Source organism: Gadus morhua, chromosome 8 (assembly GCF_902167405.1).
Source record: "Gadus morhua chromosome 8, gadMor3.0, whole genome shotgun sequence".
In the NCBI taxonomy this organism is placed as follows: domain Eukaryota; kingdom Metazoa; phylum Chordata; class Actinopteri; order Gadiformes; family Gadidae; genus Gadus; species Gadus morhua.
Window position 1 is genome coordinate 20,004,642 of NC_044055.1, and position 17,041 is coordinate 20,021,682.

A 17,041-nucleotide genomic window follows, 5' to 3' on the forward strand; every position below is an offset into this window, starting at 1 on the left:
CACAACCTTGGCGTGAAAAGTCACGTACGCAACTTTCAGCCCCGTTTTGTGCGTACGCAACGGTTATAAATGAGACCCCTGGGGCCTCATGTACTAAGGTTGCGTACGCACAAAAATGTGGCGTACGTCCTTTTCCACGCTCACGTTCAGATGTACAAAACGTGAAATGACCGTAAAAATGTGCGGTCCCCACGCCAGCTCCAGAGCTGTCGTACGCACGTTTCTACAGCTATTGTTCCTTTGGCGACACTTAGAGGTGACGCTGGGAAACTGGGAAAAAAGGTGAAAACAATGACTCAGAGTGATTTGCACATCAGAGACACACTGAACAATTAACACACCTTGCAATTATATGGGTGGCTATAAAAGCATGCGCAATGGATGAAGAAAATTGTTTTAAAAATGGCTGCGTTAGCGTTGTTAGAGGACATCGCAAATGGTCAAATCCGAAGGGCGATCGAGACGCCGGGGCCGACGGAGGAGACGCCGGGGCCGACGGAGCAATCCGTGCCCTCTCCTTGCTTGTCTATTCAAAAATAAAAAATTTAAGTTAATAAACACGAGTCAAAGTCTTTAATATCCTGGCATCTTTACGCACGACTTATGTGTGTTGCAAGCAGCCAATTGTATGACCAGTATAATTACAGCATTTATGACTTCAGCATATTTACCTTGGGGATGATCGGCGTCCCCTTATGGGCTCCCACCACTCCGGTGAGAGCTGTGTCACCGATCAAAGTGGCCACTCTCAAATCGAAGGGGGAGAGTTCCCCCACTCCCGTCCCCCCACCTGTTGCGGTCACGCTTCGGCGGTGGGCAGAAACCCTCCGCTTCACCTCCACCTTGAGGTCTGACCACTTGTTTTTAATTTCAGAGTGTGTGCGCTGCTGAGACCCCACTGCATTGACGGCCTCGCAAACATACTCCCACTCACTTCTCTTTTGTTTTGCATTTATCCCTGTTGACAGGGTTCCAATAGCATATGCTTGCGCATTTCTACCTCGTGGAGCAAAATCTCGAGCTCAGACTCCGTGAAGTTTCGTTTTTTGCCTCTGTTTATGGTGCCAGGTGATCGGATTAAGAGGTAAATCTCAGGTCCAGAGGCCTATTTAAATGAAATTGCATAATTAAATGAGGGCGTGGACAGGGAGGAGTTTGGCACCTCGGCATGTGCGCTCAATTCCACGTTGATCGAGATGTACAAAAGAAACGTGCTTGGATCCATGCGTTCGCACACTTTGATACATCTGAATTTATTTGTGCGTAAGACAGTTTCTGGGTTTTGGCGTACGCCAAGTTTCTGTATGAAATCCACGCAAGTCTTAGTACATGAGGCCCCTGGTCCGGTGGAATCAGGTCTTCACTCAGTGGCTGTAAGTGGGTTATGATAAGGAAGTCATTTTGCAAAAATGGCCAAAAAAGAGAATTCCATGCCCAACCTTTAAATAATTTGGTCTGTTGAGAAACAATAGATGCTTTTAAAAATGTGATGACTGGAGTCAAACATTAATTGTTACGGCTTTGATTCATTAAAATGTTTGATTCTAATATTGTGAATAATGCAGCATGAGTCAGTACAGTTCCAGCGTATGATTACACAAGTGAGATGACGTAGATGAGGGCACTGAATGGACTGTCACTGGTGACATTTTTCACACTGGAACCACCTTTTTTTAATACTTAAATTCTAAACTATAAAATACCTTGAGCAGAGACACTGCAGGTCAAAAAAACAGCGATGAGAAGAGGCACAAGAAGGATACATTTTGACATGTAACTAATATAACTCTGATCTGGACACCAACTAGGAGGACTGATTTGATTTGTGTGCGATTGATAAAAACTTAAAGGGTTGCTTTTTAATCCCAACGACACACAGTTGATGTGTCAGACGTTCCTTTAGTTATGGAAAGTGGTGTGCTTGTCTCCTACCACAACACTTCTACCTCTTAGCCATACACCCTCCCCCCTTACACCTCCATGCTCACCATTTCTGGTCGTCTAAAAGTCTGAGAACATGTTTCATGTTCCTTGTTCCATGTACATTTACATTGAGTCACCGTAGACATGAGGATGTGTGCATGGGAATGGAAAAACAGTGATTTTTATGCAAAGCAATTATAGCTGTGTATTCATGGTGTTAGTTGTGTGTATTTATATGAGTCTACTCAGAGGTTTTTGGGGCATAACTTAGAAGTTTGCGTTTGAATACAAACACTATTTTCTATGTGTGTTAATTATGAGCCGCCCGAATGCGAAAGAATAAATAGCAATGTTATCAGTCAGTGCGTTGACCCTCAAGAAAATCGAATTATTGGGTTAGTCCAACTATGATTGGATTATTAAGATGCATGTAAACACCTTAGTCAAACTATAATCAAATCGGATCGAGTTACTCATAGTCGAATTAAGACACCTAGATTATTCGATTGTTATGCCCCGTTTACCCCATCCCGCTAATGGCCGCTAATGGCCGATGGACCACCGATGTGGAAGTCGGGGTGATTCGGGTGACATCGGGCTAAAAATGTATGATCGGGTCAATTTATCGGGGTAGCATTTACACATACCCGATGTTATAACGATAACATAACGATGTATGCCAGGGAAGACACCCGAAGTGCGTTTGGCGTCATTTGACGTCATTTCGAATGACGCCAAACACGTAAAATGACGCGTTTGGCGTCATTTGGCGTCATTTCGGGAGAAGGCAAAGGGGAGACTGGTTTAGACTGATATTTATTTATATATTTATTTATATTACAATAGCGATTTTATAATAATAGAACGCCGGTTCTAAATGGGCGAAGTACCCTGTAATTATAAAAGTAGGACATCCATCCATCACCCCCTATTTATACACAAGTGGCAGATTGAGGGTCTTCCTTAACACAATCTGGTCACTCACAATCGTTATTTGTCTAGGGTTCTCGAGGGTCTTTCGTGTGTTGAGGTTGCCGATATAAAGACGATAAAACACGATAAAGCGCGGAAGATTAACGAATATAGCCGATGTGCCCAGGAAAATTCCCGAACGATTTGCGATGTCTTACGTTATACTCCCGTTCTATTCCCGATTATAGCCGATTAGCCCATAGCAACACCTAGTAACCGATTCTACCCCGATTGACCCAAAATTAACAAACATGTTCGTTCTTTGCCGATGTTGCCCGTTGTTGCCCGATCATTGAGCATTTCTTCCCGTTTCTTCCCGTTGTCTAACGATGTTCCCGGGAAGAGTAACGGTGTTTCCCGATGCAACCACGCTATTTGCCGATGTTGTAACGATAGCTGCTGATTTAGCCATCGGGCAACATCGGGGCCCACTATCGGGTAGGTGTAAACAGGGCATTAGTCGATAATGCTGCGTTTGAGTATTCTCTGCGAACCGACTCGGATCTCGGATCTGACGCCACGCCCACACTTCAAGCGTTTTATTATTTCGCTCGGTCGTTGGAGGAAAACATGGGCGCCACCCGGAGAGCTGTTGTCGCGGTAGCATTGGCAGAGGACCAGGCGCTCCAAAATAAGTAGGCTATAGGGCAGGCCATAGGCAGAGATACGGACGCAGTAAGGTATTGCATTAATAAGAGTGATTGAAATTGCCATTTAAACCACCAAAGTGGTCCAAGCACAATGAAAACAGTTCATACTTCAAGTCACAACGGGCGCAGCCATCTTGAATTCTGTCTCGGAATTTTGCTCCGTCACCACTGAGATCAACCGAGATGGCGAGTTCGCCGGGCGTGTTTGTGCGTGTCGCTAGGCAACGTCCTCGGACCTCCGAGACGGATGGATATTAAAACGCAGCTGCTGGTGAAGTCCCACCCACTGGCAGTGCTCTAATAGGTCTGTAGCGTCAGTGGGTCCCACCCCCTTAAGCCCAGTTCAGACCAAAGATTCACCTTGCAACGGCTTGCAACTCGCAACGCCTTGCAACGCCTTGCAACGCCTTGCAACGCCTTGCAACGCCTTGCAACGCCTTGCAACGCCTTGCAACGCCTTGCAACGCCTTGCAACGCCTTGCAACGCCTTGCAACGCCTTGCAACGCCTTGCAACGAGACGTTCTAAAACTGGGCAGTTCACACCGCTGCAACGCGCTGCAACGGGCTGCGACGCTAGGTGGTTTCCATAGCAACTGTGAACGCTCTGGCACATGCTGAGAGCCGCAACATTATCATTTGCGTAGGTTAGGTTAGATTGGTTATGGTTTGCAATTAGTTTTATTTTTATTTTACTTGAGAGTAGGCTAGAGTTACTATGTTTTGTCATTCTCCACTACATCTGCATTGGAGTAAATAGCTGGAGTTTACAGTTAGTTTAGATTACCCGTTGTTGGATACATTGCATTTTCCGGTCATTTGTCGTCCTCATATCTGTATGTGCACACAATTATTCATGTCTGCGATCATCACAGAGTCCACAAGCAGCAGGTCGAAATTCCCGATGGGTCACAATTCATGACAGCAGACCGTCGAAATCTGCGACTACACTGTAAATGCGGGGAAAATGAGTCAAACCCCAACCAAGTGTTTTCAGGTCATTTGTCGTCCTCATATCTGTATTTGGACACTATTATTCGTGTCTGCGATCATCACAGAGTCCACAAGCAACGCAGGTCGCAATCAACGATGCCACAATCAATCTAGCGCACCGTCGAATTCTGCGCCCACACTGTAAATGCAGGAAAAATGAGACAAACCCCAACCAAATCTTTTCAGGTCATTTGTCGTCCTCATATCTGTATTTGGACACAATTATTCGTCGTAGAATTCAGCAAGATTAAAAGTGCAAATGCATCAACAAAATACGACAGTACGGTACCGGGACGGAGTAAGGCCGTGACGTACAAGTTGTTCTGTGCTGTGATTGGCTGAAGAGGAATAGTTAAATCGCCGCGTTCTAAAACTGGACATTGCGATTTGACATGTTCAATCTCTGGCGACTCCTTGCAACGCCTTGCGACGCCTTGCAACGGCTTGCGACGCCTTGCAACGGCTTGCGACGCCTTGCAACGGCTTGCAACGGCTTGCAACGACCCGTTCACACCGCCCCTGCGACGTTCTAAAACCGTCTCGTTGCAAGGCGTTGCAAGGTGAATCTTTGGTCTGAACTGGGCTTTAGTCTTACGAGAATCCTCCCCTCTTCCTATTTACTTCTACGCAAAAATCGTCATGTTGCGTCATCTTAAACAGGACGTTTTGGAGACCGATACGGATCTCTCTAGTCTCTCCAGAAAATAAGAGGATGATGTGTATTGTGTAAAATAAGGGAATGATGTGTACACAACGCAGAAAAGCCCTCAAACCGCGTCTATCAGAGAGAGAGAATATGGGGCCACAGGACACCGTCTATATCCCCGGTAGCCATGAACACGGCTGGCTCCAATTCCCTCATTAGGACAGGAACACTCTAGCTCCTCCTGCAGGCCAAAGGGAACAGTACCAGACACAAACAACAAAATACGACAATGGAGAGGGAGGAATAGGCTAGTGCTCAAGCCAGGGCGTCACATCACATTGATCCAATAGTTTTGATACATTTTACATTTACATTTTACATTTACATTTAGGGCATTTAGCAGACGCTTTTATCCAAAGCGACTAACAATAAGTACATATGTCACAAGAAGTGCATCAATATATCGCTGTCGGTACAGAAAGGATGTTCATAGAACCAAGTGCAAGTACAACAATCGCTAACCGATTCTCCGTGTTACAGCAATGATAGCAGCTACTGCAGTTGCTACACAGTTAAAGAGATACTTCACCGGTGGGAATATGAAGGTTTTATGAATTAAATAATTCAATGTATTATAAATGTGAAAATATAATTGAAATCGGTTCATCCTAGCCTGAAAAAAGGCAGAAAGAGTGTTTTCATGGTCTCTCTGGCTCAAAGTAAGAAAACCTCCAACTACCACAGTGCATTGCGCTCGCTGCCCCGCCCACCTGTCGGTTTCCCGTCCCCCTCATTTCCCCTCAGTACACGAGCTCCCGCCCCCTCTCATTCCTAATTGGTGGAAAAATTTGCCACCAAAAGTGTGTTGTAGTCCCCGGCCCTTCTAGCGGGACAAGAGGTTTCTCCCGAAATTACGTCAAAAGCGTCATTTGACGTCATTTCGGGAGAAAATTAGATGAGAAAAAATGGGCCAAGGGGAGACTGGTTTAGACTGATATTTATTTATATATTTATTTATATTACAATACCGATTTTATAATGATAGAACGCCGGTTCTAAATGGGTGAAGTATCCCTTTAAGTACTAATACAATACAATACAATAAAACACAATACAATACAGTGTACAATGGTGGCCAGAAGGGGGAGGGTGGCTATGCAGTGTCGAGGTGGACTCTGAACAGGTGAGTTTTGAGTCTTTTTCGGAAGATAGTGAGTGACTCTGCGGTCCTGAGAGCGGCAGGGAACTCATTCCAGCTCTGAGGTCCCAAATCCGAGAAAAGTTGTGACTTTGCTGAACGGCCTTTGCTAGCTCTTAAGGTACGGCCACACCAACCGCGTTGCTCGCGTTAGGGGCGTTGAAAATCGGCATTTTTGCATAGGGAACCATTGGTCTAGGCGCGGTACACGCGTTGAAGCGTTGAAGCGTTGCGTTGGGGGCGTTAGGCGCGGCAGTTGCACGTAATTACGCACATAAACGCAGTAACGCGCCCAACGCACCAACGCCCGGAGTTCAGAAAATTGAACTTTCAACGCTCCAACGCGTGACGCTTAGCCGCGGTGGCCAATCAGTGTGGAGCTTGACCCGACGTCACTGGCAGAGAGTAGTGAGCTTGCACAGAAGCATACGGCCGACATCTTTCTTTATTCTGGGTGGAAATAGTAACGTAGTTACGCCATTAAATGCGTTTATGGAAGCATTTCTAGCGAGAAATGTGCATTTTACTTTCATAATGTTCGCTCGGTGAATGTGAAGGATGTTTGGTTTAGTTATGACGAAGAGGGAACGCTCCGTTCACTTGCATAGACAGAGTCTCTGGTTGCTAAGCAACCTCAACGTCTTGGCGGACTATATATCTGCTGATCAACACTACGAATGCTGGAAACACCAGACACACCATGTGAAGTTATTTAACCCGATTATTGTTATTTATATCCGAGATTATTTAATCTAACCCGATCTAAACTCTATCATGCACCCAAACACGGCGGCGTTTAGGTTTCCTACCTCGGACTCCAGCGCAGCCACGGCCGACATCTTTCTTTATTCTGGGTGGAAATAGTTACGCCATTAAATGCGTTTATGGAAACATTTTTAGCGAGAAATGTGCATTTTACTTTCATAATGTTCGCTCAGTGAATGTGAAGGATGTTTGGTTTGATAGTTATGACTAAGAGGGAACGCTCCGTTCACTTGTATGGACATGGACTCATCTAGCTGCGTTGGCGCGTTGACGCGTTGGAAGCGTTGAACCACCACACACTGGTCAAGCGTCAGGTTAGGCGCGTTACTCGCGTTATCCAACGCGAGTAACGCGGTTGGTGCGGCCGCACCATTAGCGATTGGCGGTACCAGACGTCCAGCTGAGGTAGTCGAGCGGAGGGTGGCTTTAGCAATACTTGGAGGTAGGCAGGGGCAGTTCCATCGACTGCCTTGTATGCCAGTACCATCGTCTTAAATTTAATGCGAGCTACTACAGGGAGCCAGTGGAGGTCCCGGAAGAGGGGGGTCACATGGGAGTACTTCGGTAGGTTGAACACGAGGCGCGCTGCCGCATTCTGGATGCGCTGCAAAGGTTTAATCGCAGAGGCAGCAAGAGACGCCGCACAAAGAGACGCCGCAGTAAGAGACGCCGCCGCAAGAGTCGCCGCCGCCGCTGCCGCAAGAGTCGCCGCCGCAAGAGACGCCGCCACCGCCGCAAGAGATGCCGCCCCCGCCACCAGAGACACCGCCAGAGATGCCGCCGCCGCCGCCAGAGATGCCACCGCTACCGCAAGAGACGCCGCCGCAAGAGACGCCGCCGCCGCAAGAGACGCCGCCGCCGCAAGAGACGCCGCTGCCGCAAGAGACGCCGGCAGCAGAAGCAGCCATGCTACGCGCCGGACCGCCGCTGCTCCGAAAGGCCACCCGAGGCTTCAACAAAGGGTGGAGGAGAGTGGCAACCCGGCCGTTGCCAATTAAGAAGATGAAGAGCACCTGAGGAACCGATGGAGAAGCAGCTTCAATAGCCTGCTTCTCCACTCATTCGGGGCTCTCTCAGCCATGTTGCTCGTGCCGGGAGGGAGACAGCCGAGTTGGAGACAGCCGAGTTGGAGAGACGCGGTAGGGGGAGAACGCACCCACCCGTACCAACGCCAATAAGCTTCCCCCCAGGACTGAGTGGGAGAACAGTGTTTCCCCCAGTAAATGTCTTAGTCAAGGTGGTCAAGGAGCGGGGGGGGGGGGGGGGGGGGGGGGGTGGTGTCTCCCTGGTTAAATTCAATTAAAAAAGCTTGATGTCACGACCATTGTTGTGAACACCGATGCATTATTGATCTTTATTTTTACACCTGATGGAAGTATGTTTTCTTTCCCTACGAGAGTTTTCTACTTTGTTAATGCATAATAATTCAAAAAAAAATAATGTTTTTTTTTTGTTTTTTTGATAATTTATTTTATTTATTTTATATACATTGGTAGTCAAGGCGGGGCCCTATTGTTGATAAGGCGGCCGCCTTAACAACACAGTGCTGGGGGAAACACTGGAGAAGACGGGAGCGATTGAGACGCCGTCCTCGCAGCCGGACCAGACCCGGAGACCGACCCTTTTTACCCCATAAGAGGAAGAACTCATGTTGACCTTTGTTTTACCTTTGTTCCCACGCGAGGTACACAAATTAAAATCGCTGACCCGCAACCCTTGTTTGAGCGTCTCCTTTGGAAAACTCAGCTGCCGACGATCGTGGTTGCCACAATATAATATATGTATAGAGATATTTTCACACACGCACGCACGCACACACACACATTTTTCACTTTGAGTAGAAGGCATGTACTGTAATGCCTTGGACTTGCTTCATGCCATGTGCTGACCACGAAGGAGAAGAGCCAGACTCAACTTCCGCTGCTAAACCCCAACTTTCTGAGAATCCTCTTCCTCTGATATGGGGCCCGGTCCTGGGCTAGCATGCCTTCAACTGGCCTAAAGACTGGCTTATTCGAAGTTCAGTGACATGGCCAGTAACTAAGTGTTCTCCTCAGAAATGTCCAAATTAATTCTACTTTTACCATCAATCTAAAATAGTTGAACACCATGTATTTCTGAAGCTATTTGTCATTTAGCAAACTCTGCTTTTACATAATGAGGGTATAAAAAGGGAAGCGTGGAGTCTTGACCATTTGAACTGAATGGATGAATGGTTTCATTCCTTCTAACTGAAAAGCAGAACGTTCTCAAAATGAGGAAGGACATTGATTCGTCTAAATGTTTACAGAAATCGGCCTGTTGGTTCTCCTGAGGCATTTTGAATTAGTCTTTGTGTTTCTTAGTTTTGACTCTGGAATGAGGTTGTGTAGCTGCTCCTGGGTCTTTGTTTTGCATTCAAACAAGATGTGTGGCTGAGGACCACAAAACCAAGAAATATTGAGGGGGATCCTAATCACAATCCTCATCACTGAGAAAATGGACCTAGACAGAGAAAATCTATAACATGTTGGTGCAATCAGTGTGAATCAGCCGGTCAGAAATTTTAATTGACAGTTGTTTCTAGGTAACTTTTTCCACTATAGCTTCACAATTTGATCTTAGAAAGCATGATCAACTAGAACTGCAAGGTACATGGATATTGTCTCCCTTGAATAATTTGGTCTGTAGAGAAACAATGATTCCTTTTAAAAATGTAATTGTAAATAAAAAAAAATCAAACGTTAATTATTACGGCTTTGATTCATTTAAATGTTTGATGCTAATATTGTGATTAATGCAGCATGAGTCCGTACAGTTTCAGCATATGATAAAACAAGTGTGATGACGTAGATGAGGGCACTGAAAGGCCTTTCACAGGTGAACTTCCGATGAACACCAAACACAAGGTCTGAGGAGCTATAGGAAGCTTAGAATCCTGTCAGTCACAACTATTCTCCAGAATCTCTCTATTGCGATGTCACACACCACACGCCATAGACGGAATTCAGACGCTGTAGCAGAAGGTTTCATTGCCTTGCTCTTTAGTACGTTGCGTTTTCACTGTTCTCTCTGCGTTGTTTAGGGGCTGCTTTGGAGCATGCATTGCGTTCTTTATACATCTTCTCCAAGACCCTGGAAAATATGCATATTCGTTAGTAACCTAAACTAAGCGGACATTCATCAACTAAGCGCAATTCATCAACATTATTAATTGATATTGTTGGTAACTCAATATTCCAATGGCCTGCTTGGTTATACAAAATCATGCCAGATAGGCCATCAGATGGCCCATCTATTATCTTTAATACAAGCCTGTATTTTTGTTGTTTGGAAGTTGCCCACAATACTTTACTGATTGTGATCTCCTCAAGAGTGCCTGTGGAGATGGCTGGTTTAACCTCTGCACATTGATCCATGTGCAACAAGTGTGCAGAAATAATATGAATGTTATTTCTAACAATACAGGTTGCATGGTTCAGCCAATGATGTTATGTTTTAATTGAATTAGTTTATGAAGATAAAGGATCAGAATCATAACGCTCATCGATGTATCACAACCTCAAATACAACACAGTGCTTGCTTGGACCTCAATTTTGCAGCACTATATCATTTGAAACGTTTTCCGAGACGTTGACCAAGGCCAAACAAAGTCGTCCGACGGAGACAGCGAGGACGTTGAGGAAGTGACCACGCCCGACAGCCTAACTGTTTAGAGCAACATGTTGGTCGTGGACTCCAGTCTGAACTCTCCCTGGAAGGAGCCACCCAACACACACAGTGGTTCTGACTATGAGTCTCTGGTGGAACACAACGGCTGTGGCCCTGGGCTTACTGCAGGTGGACCTCCTCCGGGAGCTCAGCCAGCAGCAGGAGACTCTGTCTCTGTCTTCTCCACCATAGGATCATAACACAACAAAGACAGGGATCAATGGTTCAACTGACAACACATACAGTACATGGGTGTATTAGCTGCTCCAACCACGGCAGCAACAGATTTGGTAAACGTTTTAAAGTAGCAGTCTGAGTGTGATCCTCTGTACTGCAGGAATCAGGAACAGAAACAGGATCAGGAACCAGGCTTTTGAGTTTCAGCGGCTGGCTTGCTTTTAACCTTTCATTAACATTACTACATGCAGTTATATGCATTAAGTAACAACTGGCTCACAGCACACCTGTGGTCAAGTAATCGTTTACTAATGGTGTCTATGTTAACCATGGTATTCATACATTCAGTTGCTTCGCATAAAATAACACTTTTTTTCCATTCCCATGCACACATCCTAATGACTCAATGCAAATGTACATGGAACATGTTCTCATACTTTTAGACGACCAGAGATGGTGAGAATGGAGGTGTAAGGGGGGAGGATATGGCCAAGAGGTAGAAGTGTTGTGGTAGGAAACAAGCACACCACTCTCCATCACTAAAGGAACGTATGACACATCGACTGTGTGTCGGTGGGCTTAAAAATCAGCCCTTTTTTCTCAATCGCACACAAATCAAATCAGTCCTTCTCGTTGGTGTCTAGATCAGCGTTATACACCATGTCAAAATGTATCCTTCTTGTGCCTCTTCTCATCGCTGTTTATATGGCCTGCAGTGTCTCTGCTCAAGGTATGTATACTTTCCTCACCTACATCATTCATTTTCTATTCTATAGTTATTAATTGAAGTATTGACAAAAGGTTGTTCCAGTGTAAAAAATTCAATGTTAAAACTGTTCATTCATACATTTGTATCCTCTAAATTGCTTCTTCCTCCAGGTGGAGTCGCCCATTGCTGTCTGAAGATTAAAGGAACCAAAGTGACGTTGGGAAAACTGAGAAGCTACCATGTGCAGGAAAGACCATCATGCCATCTGCCCGCAGTCGTGTAGGTTTTTATTTTCAACGGTGACAATATTTTATTTTACAACCAAGCAATCATAAACCCATATGAACCTTGCCCTCTGTATTGTCTGCAGTTTCACCACAGTCAGGAACAAGAGGATCTGTGCAGAGCCCAACCAGCCGTGGACCAATAAAAGCATGGCCTACCTTGACGAAAACAGGAGACGGCCACACTTCCTCTCCAAAAACTCCATCCTCTGAGAGGTTGAAGGCCATAAGTAGTAGTTCAGTTGGGACAGTATCGACACAACAACTACATCAATGTTTTTTTTGTAAAATGACTTGATGATTACCATACTTTATTTTGATATGTACATTTTGTCGACAAAATGTAAAAGTCAACCTACAATTTAGAATTCACATTTATTTGCGTTTGTATAAAACTATTTTCTACATTGTTCATTTTGATAAAGTATAACTATGATTCTCAATACCATACTATGCATTATAATAAATTATCCTCATTACTTATTATGAATATTAGTTCATGAAGTATTAAATTATTCAAATAATCATAATTAAGAATGTTCATGTCCTATTAAATTTGTACCTGTATTCCATGTATGTCTGTACGTTTTAGTGAGAAATAAATACGATGAGATAAAGCATCAGGAATCATTCTCTTTGCCTTTCAGCAAGCTTATCGTGAAAGATCCTCCCCCTTCATCAGGCCCTATCTTCACCTTACACTAAATAATGGGTGAGGATGGGTCGACTTATTAACCCTAAAAAACGATTTATTAAATCTTATTTTTTAGAAAATTAAGTATAAATACGAACAAAGAAGGATATAAAAGACACAAAATAATAATAATAGTGTGGTTTGCTTTGCAACCACACTAATTACATTTACAGGTCACTCACGGCTCAGAATGTAGTGGAAGTGCCTTCTTCTTTATAAAACTAAATATTTTCAATAGAAAGACCATCCATCCAGTTGCTTCCAAATGGTGACGCACAATATTTATTAAAACACAGTCCAGTTATCCAGCCATGGGGGTGCGTCGCTGACAATTTCTCAGTGTCTACGTATTTGTACAAATATGGTCTACGGATATAGTTTGCGGGTATCCGCTCATCATCTCAGTACAACATATTTAACTTAAGACAATTGCTGGAAACTTCCCCGGGGTGCGAAAGAAAGCGAGAGAGAGAGAGAGCAAAAGAGAAAGAGAAAGAAAGGGAGAAAGAAAGGTGTGAGAGAGAACCTATAGAGAGACAGAGAGACAAAGAGAGACGGAGAAGGACAGAGAGAGAGACAGAGAAGGACCAAAGAGAGACAGAGAGGTGGGAGTGAATCTAGAGAGAGACAGAGATAGTGTGAGACAGAGAGAGTCAGAGATGATGATTGAGAGACAGCGTGTGTGAGAGAAAGTGCATTACTCACCACTGAACTGGGGGGGGGGGGGGGGGGGGGGGAGTTTGGAGAGGAAATGGATGGGGGTTTGGGGTCTGGTTTCTGCTATTTGCTTGCACCACAGCAAAATGAATGTTGCATTATGTGCTCTTTACAAATGATTACAACAATAACCCCCATCAACAAGATTATAGTGACTCCCCTTGGGTTCAATAAATATGAATTAAAAGTGAACCACACTTTTGATATATTTATATATTTTTTAATGGCCCTCTTGTGTGATTTTCCCATGAATATTCAATACAATGAAACTGAAACTCTAACCTTTCAGTTTCATGTGTCATGATGTAATTATGCACACCTGCCATCCATCTCCATCATCTCTGCCCTACTTAAAGGTTGGGTATGGAATTCGCTTTTTTGGCAATTTTTGCAAAATTACTTGAAATCCTTATCATAACCCACTTACAGCCACTGAGTTAGAAGTATTGACATGCAAATTGAACAAGTCAATCATCTTTGGAACGGGCAGGGCTCGAAAAACTCCAGCCAATGATTTCCAGAGCCACCGAGTTGCATTGGACAGTAAGTACGTCAATCAAACGGTCGTACTGCACTCCCCCTCCCCCGCGCGCGACCCCTTCGTGCAGTACTCGTGACCCAGAGCTCGTGACCCAGAGCAAGCTCCTGTTTGTTGTTAACCTGTGGTAGCTACTGGAACTAGTTAATCCACATTTGGACCTAGCAGTTGAAGACAATTTCCATGGCAGACAAGACGCCACCATCCCCACCACCACCACTATCAGCACCAGCAAAGAGAAGGAAAACTCTTTTTCAGAGAGTAATTGATAATAAAAACGCTGAAAGAGAAAAACTGAAATGAAGAATAATCCTATGCGCTGCTTTCGAACGTTGGCGGCAACTGAAGGACGAGAAGGGTCTAAAAACCGATGCTTGCGTGGCATTTTTTCTGCTGGACAGGTAAGATGCCGATAATTGCTGAATTATTACGTGTCATGGAGTATTTTTTTGTCATTTACACGACAGTAAAACCACATGGCTAACGTGTCTTTATGGGATCTAGCCGTTAGCATATGGATCTGGCTTCGCTAACACAAACAATTGCAGTGTTGTGGTCCTGGCGATAGGCTTGTAATCTTTTATAGTTCATAAATCTGTATTTCCCTATGTAATGTATTTAAAATCAAGCGCCTTCAGGCATTTGTGGAACTACCCGTAGTAGGGCTGTCACTTTATATTAGAACTTCGAATATTCGTTCAAACATGGTTGGAAATATCCCCAGGGAAACGATACATAGCTGATAAAAATAGCGAGGAGTACAGTGCTGAGCGGACCATCACGACACCATCCCATTGATTTGAGCGATTCTGTAGAACAGTTCAGTTGTTAGGTAGAACTATGTATGTATGGAGACTAGAGCTCGTGTAGTCTAGTGCTAGTGGAGTTGTTCCACATTGCTCTGAATCGTGCAGTTTTGAATAGAAGAACGCTGCAAAAACGCTGCAAATATACACTATTTTTTTTTACAGTTATGAGAAAATTAGCTCAACCCCTTGCAAGAGTGGTATGCGACCCCCTCCTCCTGCTCTGTCAACAATTCGTCTGAGACATCTGACAGGTGAGTGCACTTTCTGACCAGTGAGTCTAGAACACTTGAAACATGATCAGGAAAGTAAAGACTGCTCTTACTAAACTATACTTTGCATACATTATGCCAAGGCCACCCCTTGAGTTTTTATGGCATTGAACTTGTGAGAATGTTGTGAGAGATTTATCTTGCCAGAAAGCTTGCTCTGATTATGTCTGTTGTACATACGTTTTGTTGGTTGGAATGACCGTTTCCTCTGGCATCTCCTGCCAGGGCAGGTTGCTTCCTGCTGTCTGGCTCATTGTTGCTAGATGGTAGATGGTCCAGCAAGAATACACTTCCTCTGCTGATGTCACAGGGAACAGTCATTCCAACACTCTGGTGGATTGACTCATAAACACGCTGTGTTGGTTGACAGTCAAAACGGTAAAGTAAACCAGGAAAGTTTACCTGTATGTCCCAAAAAAAAGACTCAAAAGTGCTTTGATGTTAATGTTTTTTAGAACTTGTCTAGCCATGTGTTTCTGTGGCATTGACATTTTGGTAATACTAGGCCCTCATTTATTGTTGAGTACATCTAAATGTGCTGCCACCTAGTTCATATAAAAAAGAAAAAATAACCCATTGCATATTTTTTATATGTACAATTTTTTCTGCTGACCAAATCATTTATTATACAGAAAATTCAAACAAATGTGGTCAAGATGGTATTGTTTTCAGGATCTGTTTTTGGGTTAGGGTTATATGATGGTCTGCTCTGATTATGTCTGTTGTATATGCGGTTTGTTGGTTGGAATGACCGTTTCCTCTGGCATCTCCTGTCATCTCCTGTCAAAACGGTTAGGGTACTACCAGGAAAGTTTTAGCCTTTATAAGATAATGTACACATTTGCCACTAAGGTGATAGCTAATATGATGTCATATCACACCATCCTTATCCCCTTGTCGCCGCTGGATCTAAAAAACAATTCAATCAATCCAGAAGAATTCAACGACATTGTCAATTCCACGTAAGTCATATTCTACTTTTATATATGACTCTTTTAATGCTTGCCCTTTGTTTTCCTGGCTACTGCTTGGTGTTTTCTCCCTGTTTAGGAGGTTCTCACTTATATAGCAAGCACTTTCCCAAAAATATACTTACAAATTACAGGAAAGAGCAGGACTGAAGTCAAATGGATAGTAACAGGGGAGTACTGAAAAATGGTGGATTGCTGAAGCAATGTAACCCATTTATTTTACCTGTCCTTACCAGGATTGACTGGGATGATGTCACATGGCAATCAGGAATGGACAGTGCCTCTGTATCAACCTTAGAAGAAGGTGACACTAAGGACATTGACTCAGACGATGATGATGGTGACAATGCAGATTTTGTCCCTTGTATCCGTGTGAGGTACATGTGCATTTCAAAGGACTTTCAAAATGTATATATTTGTCATACATTCAGTATCTAGCACCAATTTATCCTATTTCTACTTTTATCTGATATAGGTATGGTGGCCCTCTACAAACCAACATTTGCTTGGAGGAACTGCCAGCTATTAGCCTTGAGGCGGCGGTACATGGAACAGTGCAACACAACAGTGCAGAAGATGTCCCATTGCCAGAATCTCTGAGGGTTGCGGTTGAAGATGACATCATAGGTAAGGTGACCAGATTTCTGAACTGAAAATCGGGGACATTTTCAATGCGGCGGTGAAAAATCCTTACATATTATCATTATGAAATAAAAAATGGGGACAAGTACTTTTTCATGTATTTTAACCAGCTTTTATTACACAAAAGGTCAGAGGCGCCATTAGTGGGCGAAAAGTTAGGACAATTCTGTGGGCCAGTGACTGACAGGGGCCCTGAAAAAATATTAGAACATTAGTTATGTTAATAAAAAAACATCATTAATGGATTTTAATGGAAAATCAAATTTATAATTAAACAAACACTATCAGTATGCAGAATGTTTCCTTCATGTCTTCACAGTGTTATATTATCACAACTCAATGTCATATTGTAAAGTTAGTATCGGACAATAAGATAATTGAAGCCTTCACAGGTA

At 43.9% G+C, this 17,041-nt stretch overlaps 1 protein-coding gene across 1 annotated transcript; it reads left to right on the forward strand.

Moving 5' to 3' along the window:
* Nucleotides 1-11,566: 11,566 nt before the first annotated feature.
* LOC115549335 (C-C motif chemokine 2-like) lies at nucleotides 11,567-12,289 on the forward strand. Its single transcript, XM_030364500.1, has 3 exons — nucleotides 11,567-11,743; nucleotides 11,893-12,001; nucleotides 12,093-12,289. The coding sequence occupies exons 1-3, from the start codon at nucleotides 11,674-11,676 to the stop codon at nucleotides 12,217-12,219; spliced, it is 306 nt and encodes a 101-aa protein (XP_030220360.1). The 5' UTR covers nucleotides 11,567-11,673; the 3' UTR covers nucleotides 12,220-12,289.
* Nucleotides 12,290-17,041: the final 4,752 nt, after the last annotated feature.

Bases quoted from the DNA above. Each gene is read 5' to 3' on its own strand.
- LOC115549335 (XM_030364500.1), top strand. From the start codon at position 11,674: ATGTCAAAATGTATCCTTCTTGTGCCTCTTCTCATCGCTGTTTATATG. The intron at 11,744-11,892 runs GTATGTATACTT...TTCTTCCTCCAG, and splicing joins CTGCAGTGTCTCTGCTCAAG to GTGGAGTCGCCCATTGCTGT. The intron at 12,002-12,092 runs GTAGGTTTTTAT...TATTGTCTGCAG, and splicing joins TGCCATCTGCCCGCAGTCGT to TTTCACCACAGTCAGGAACA.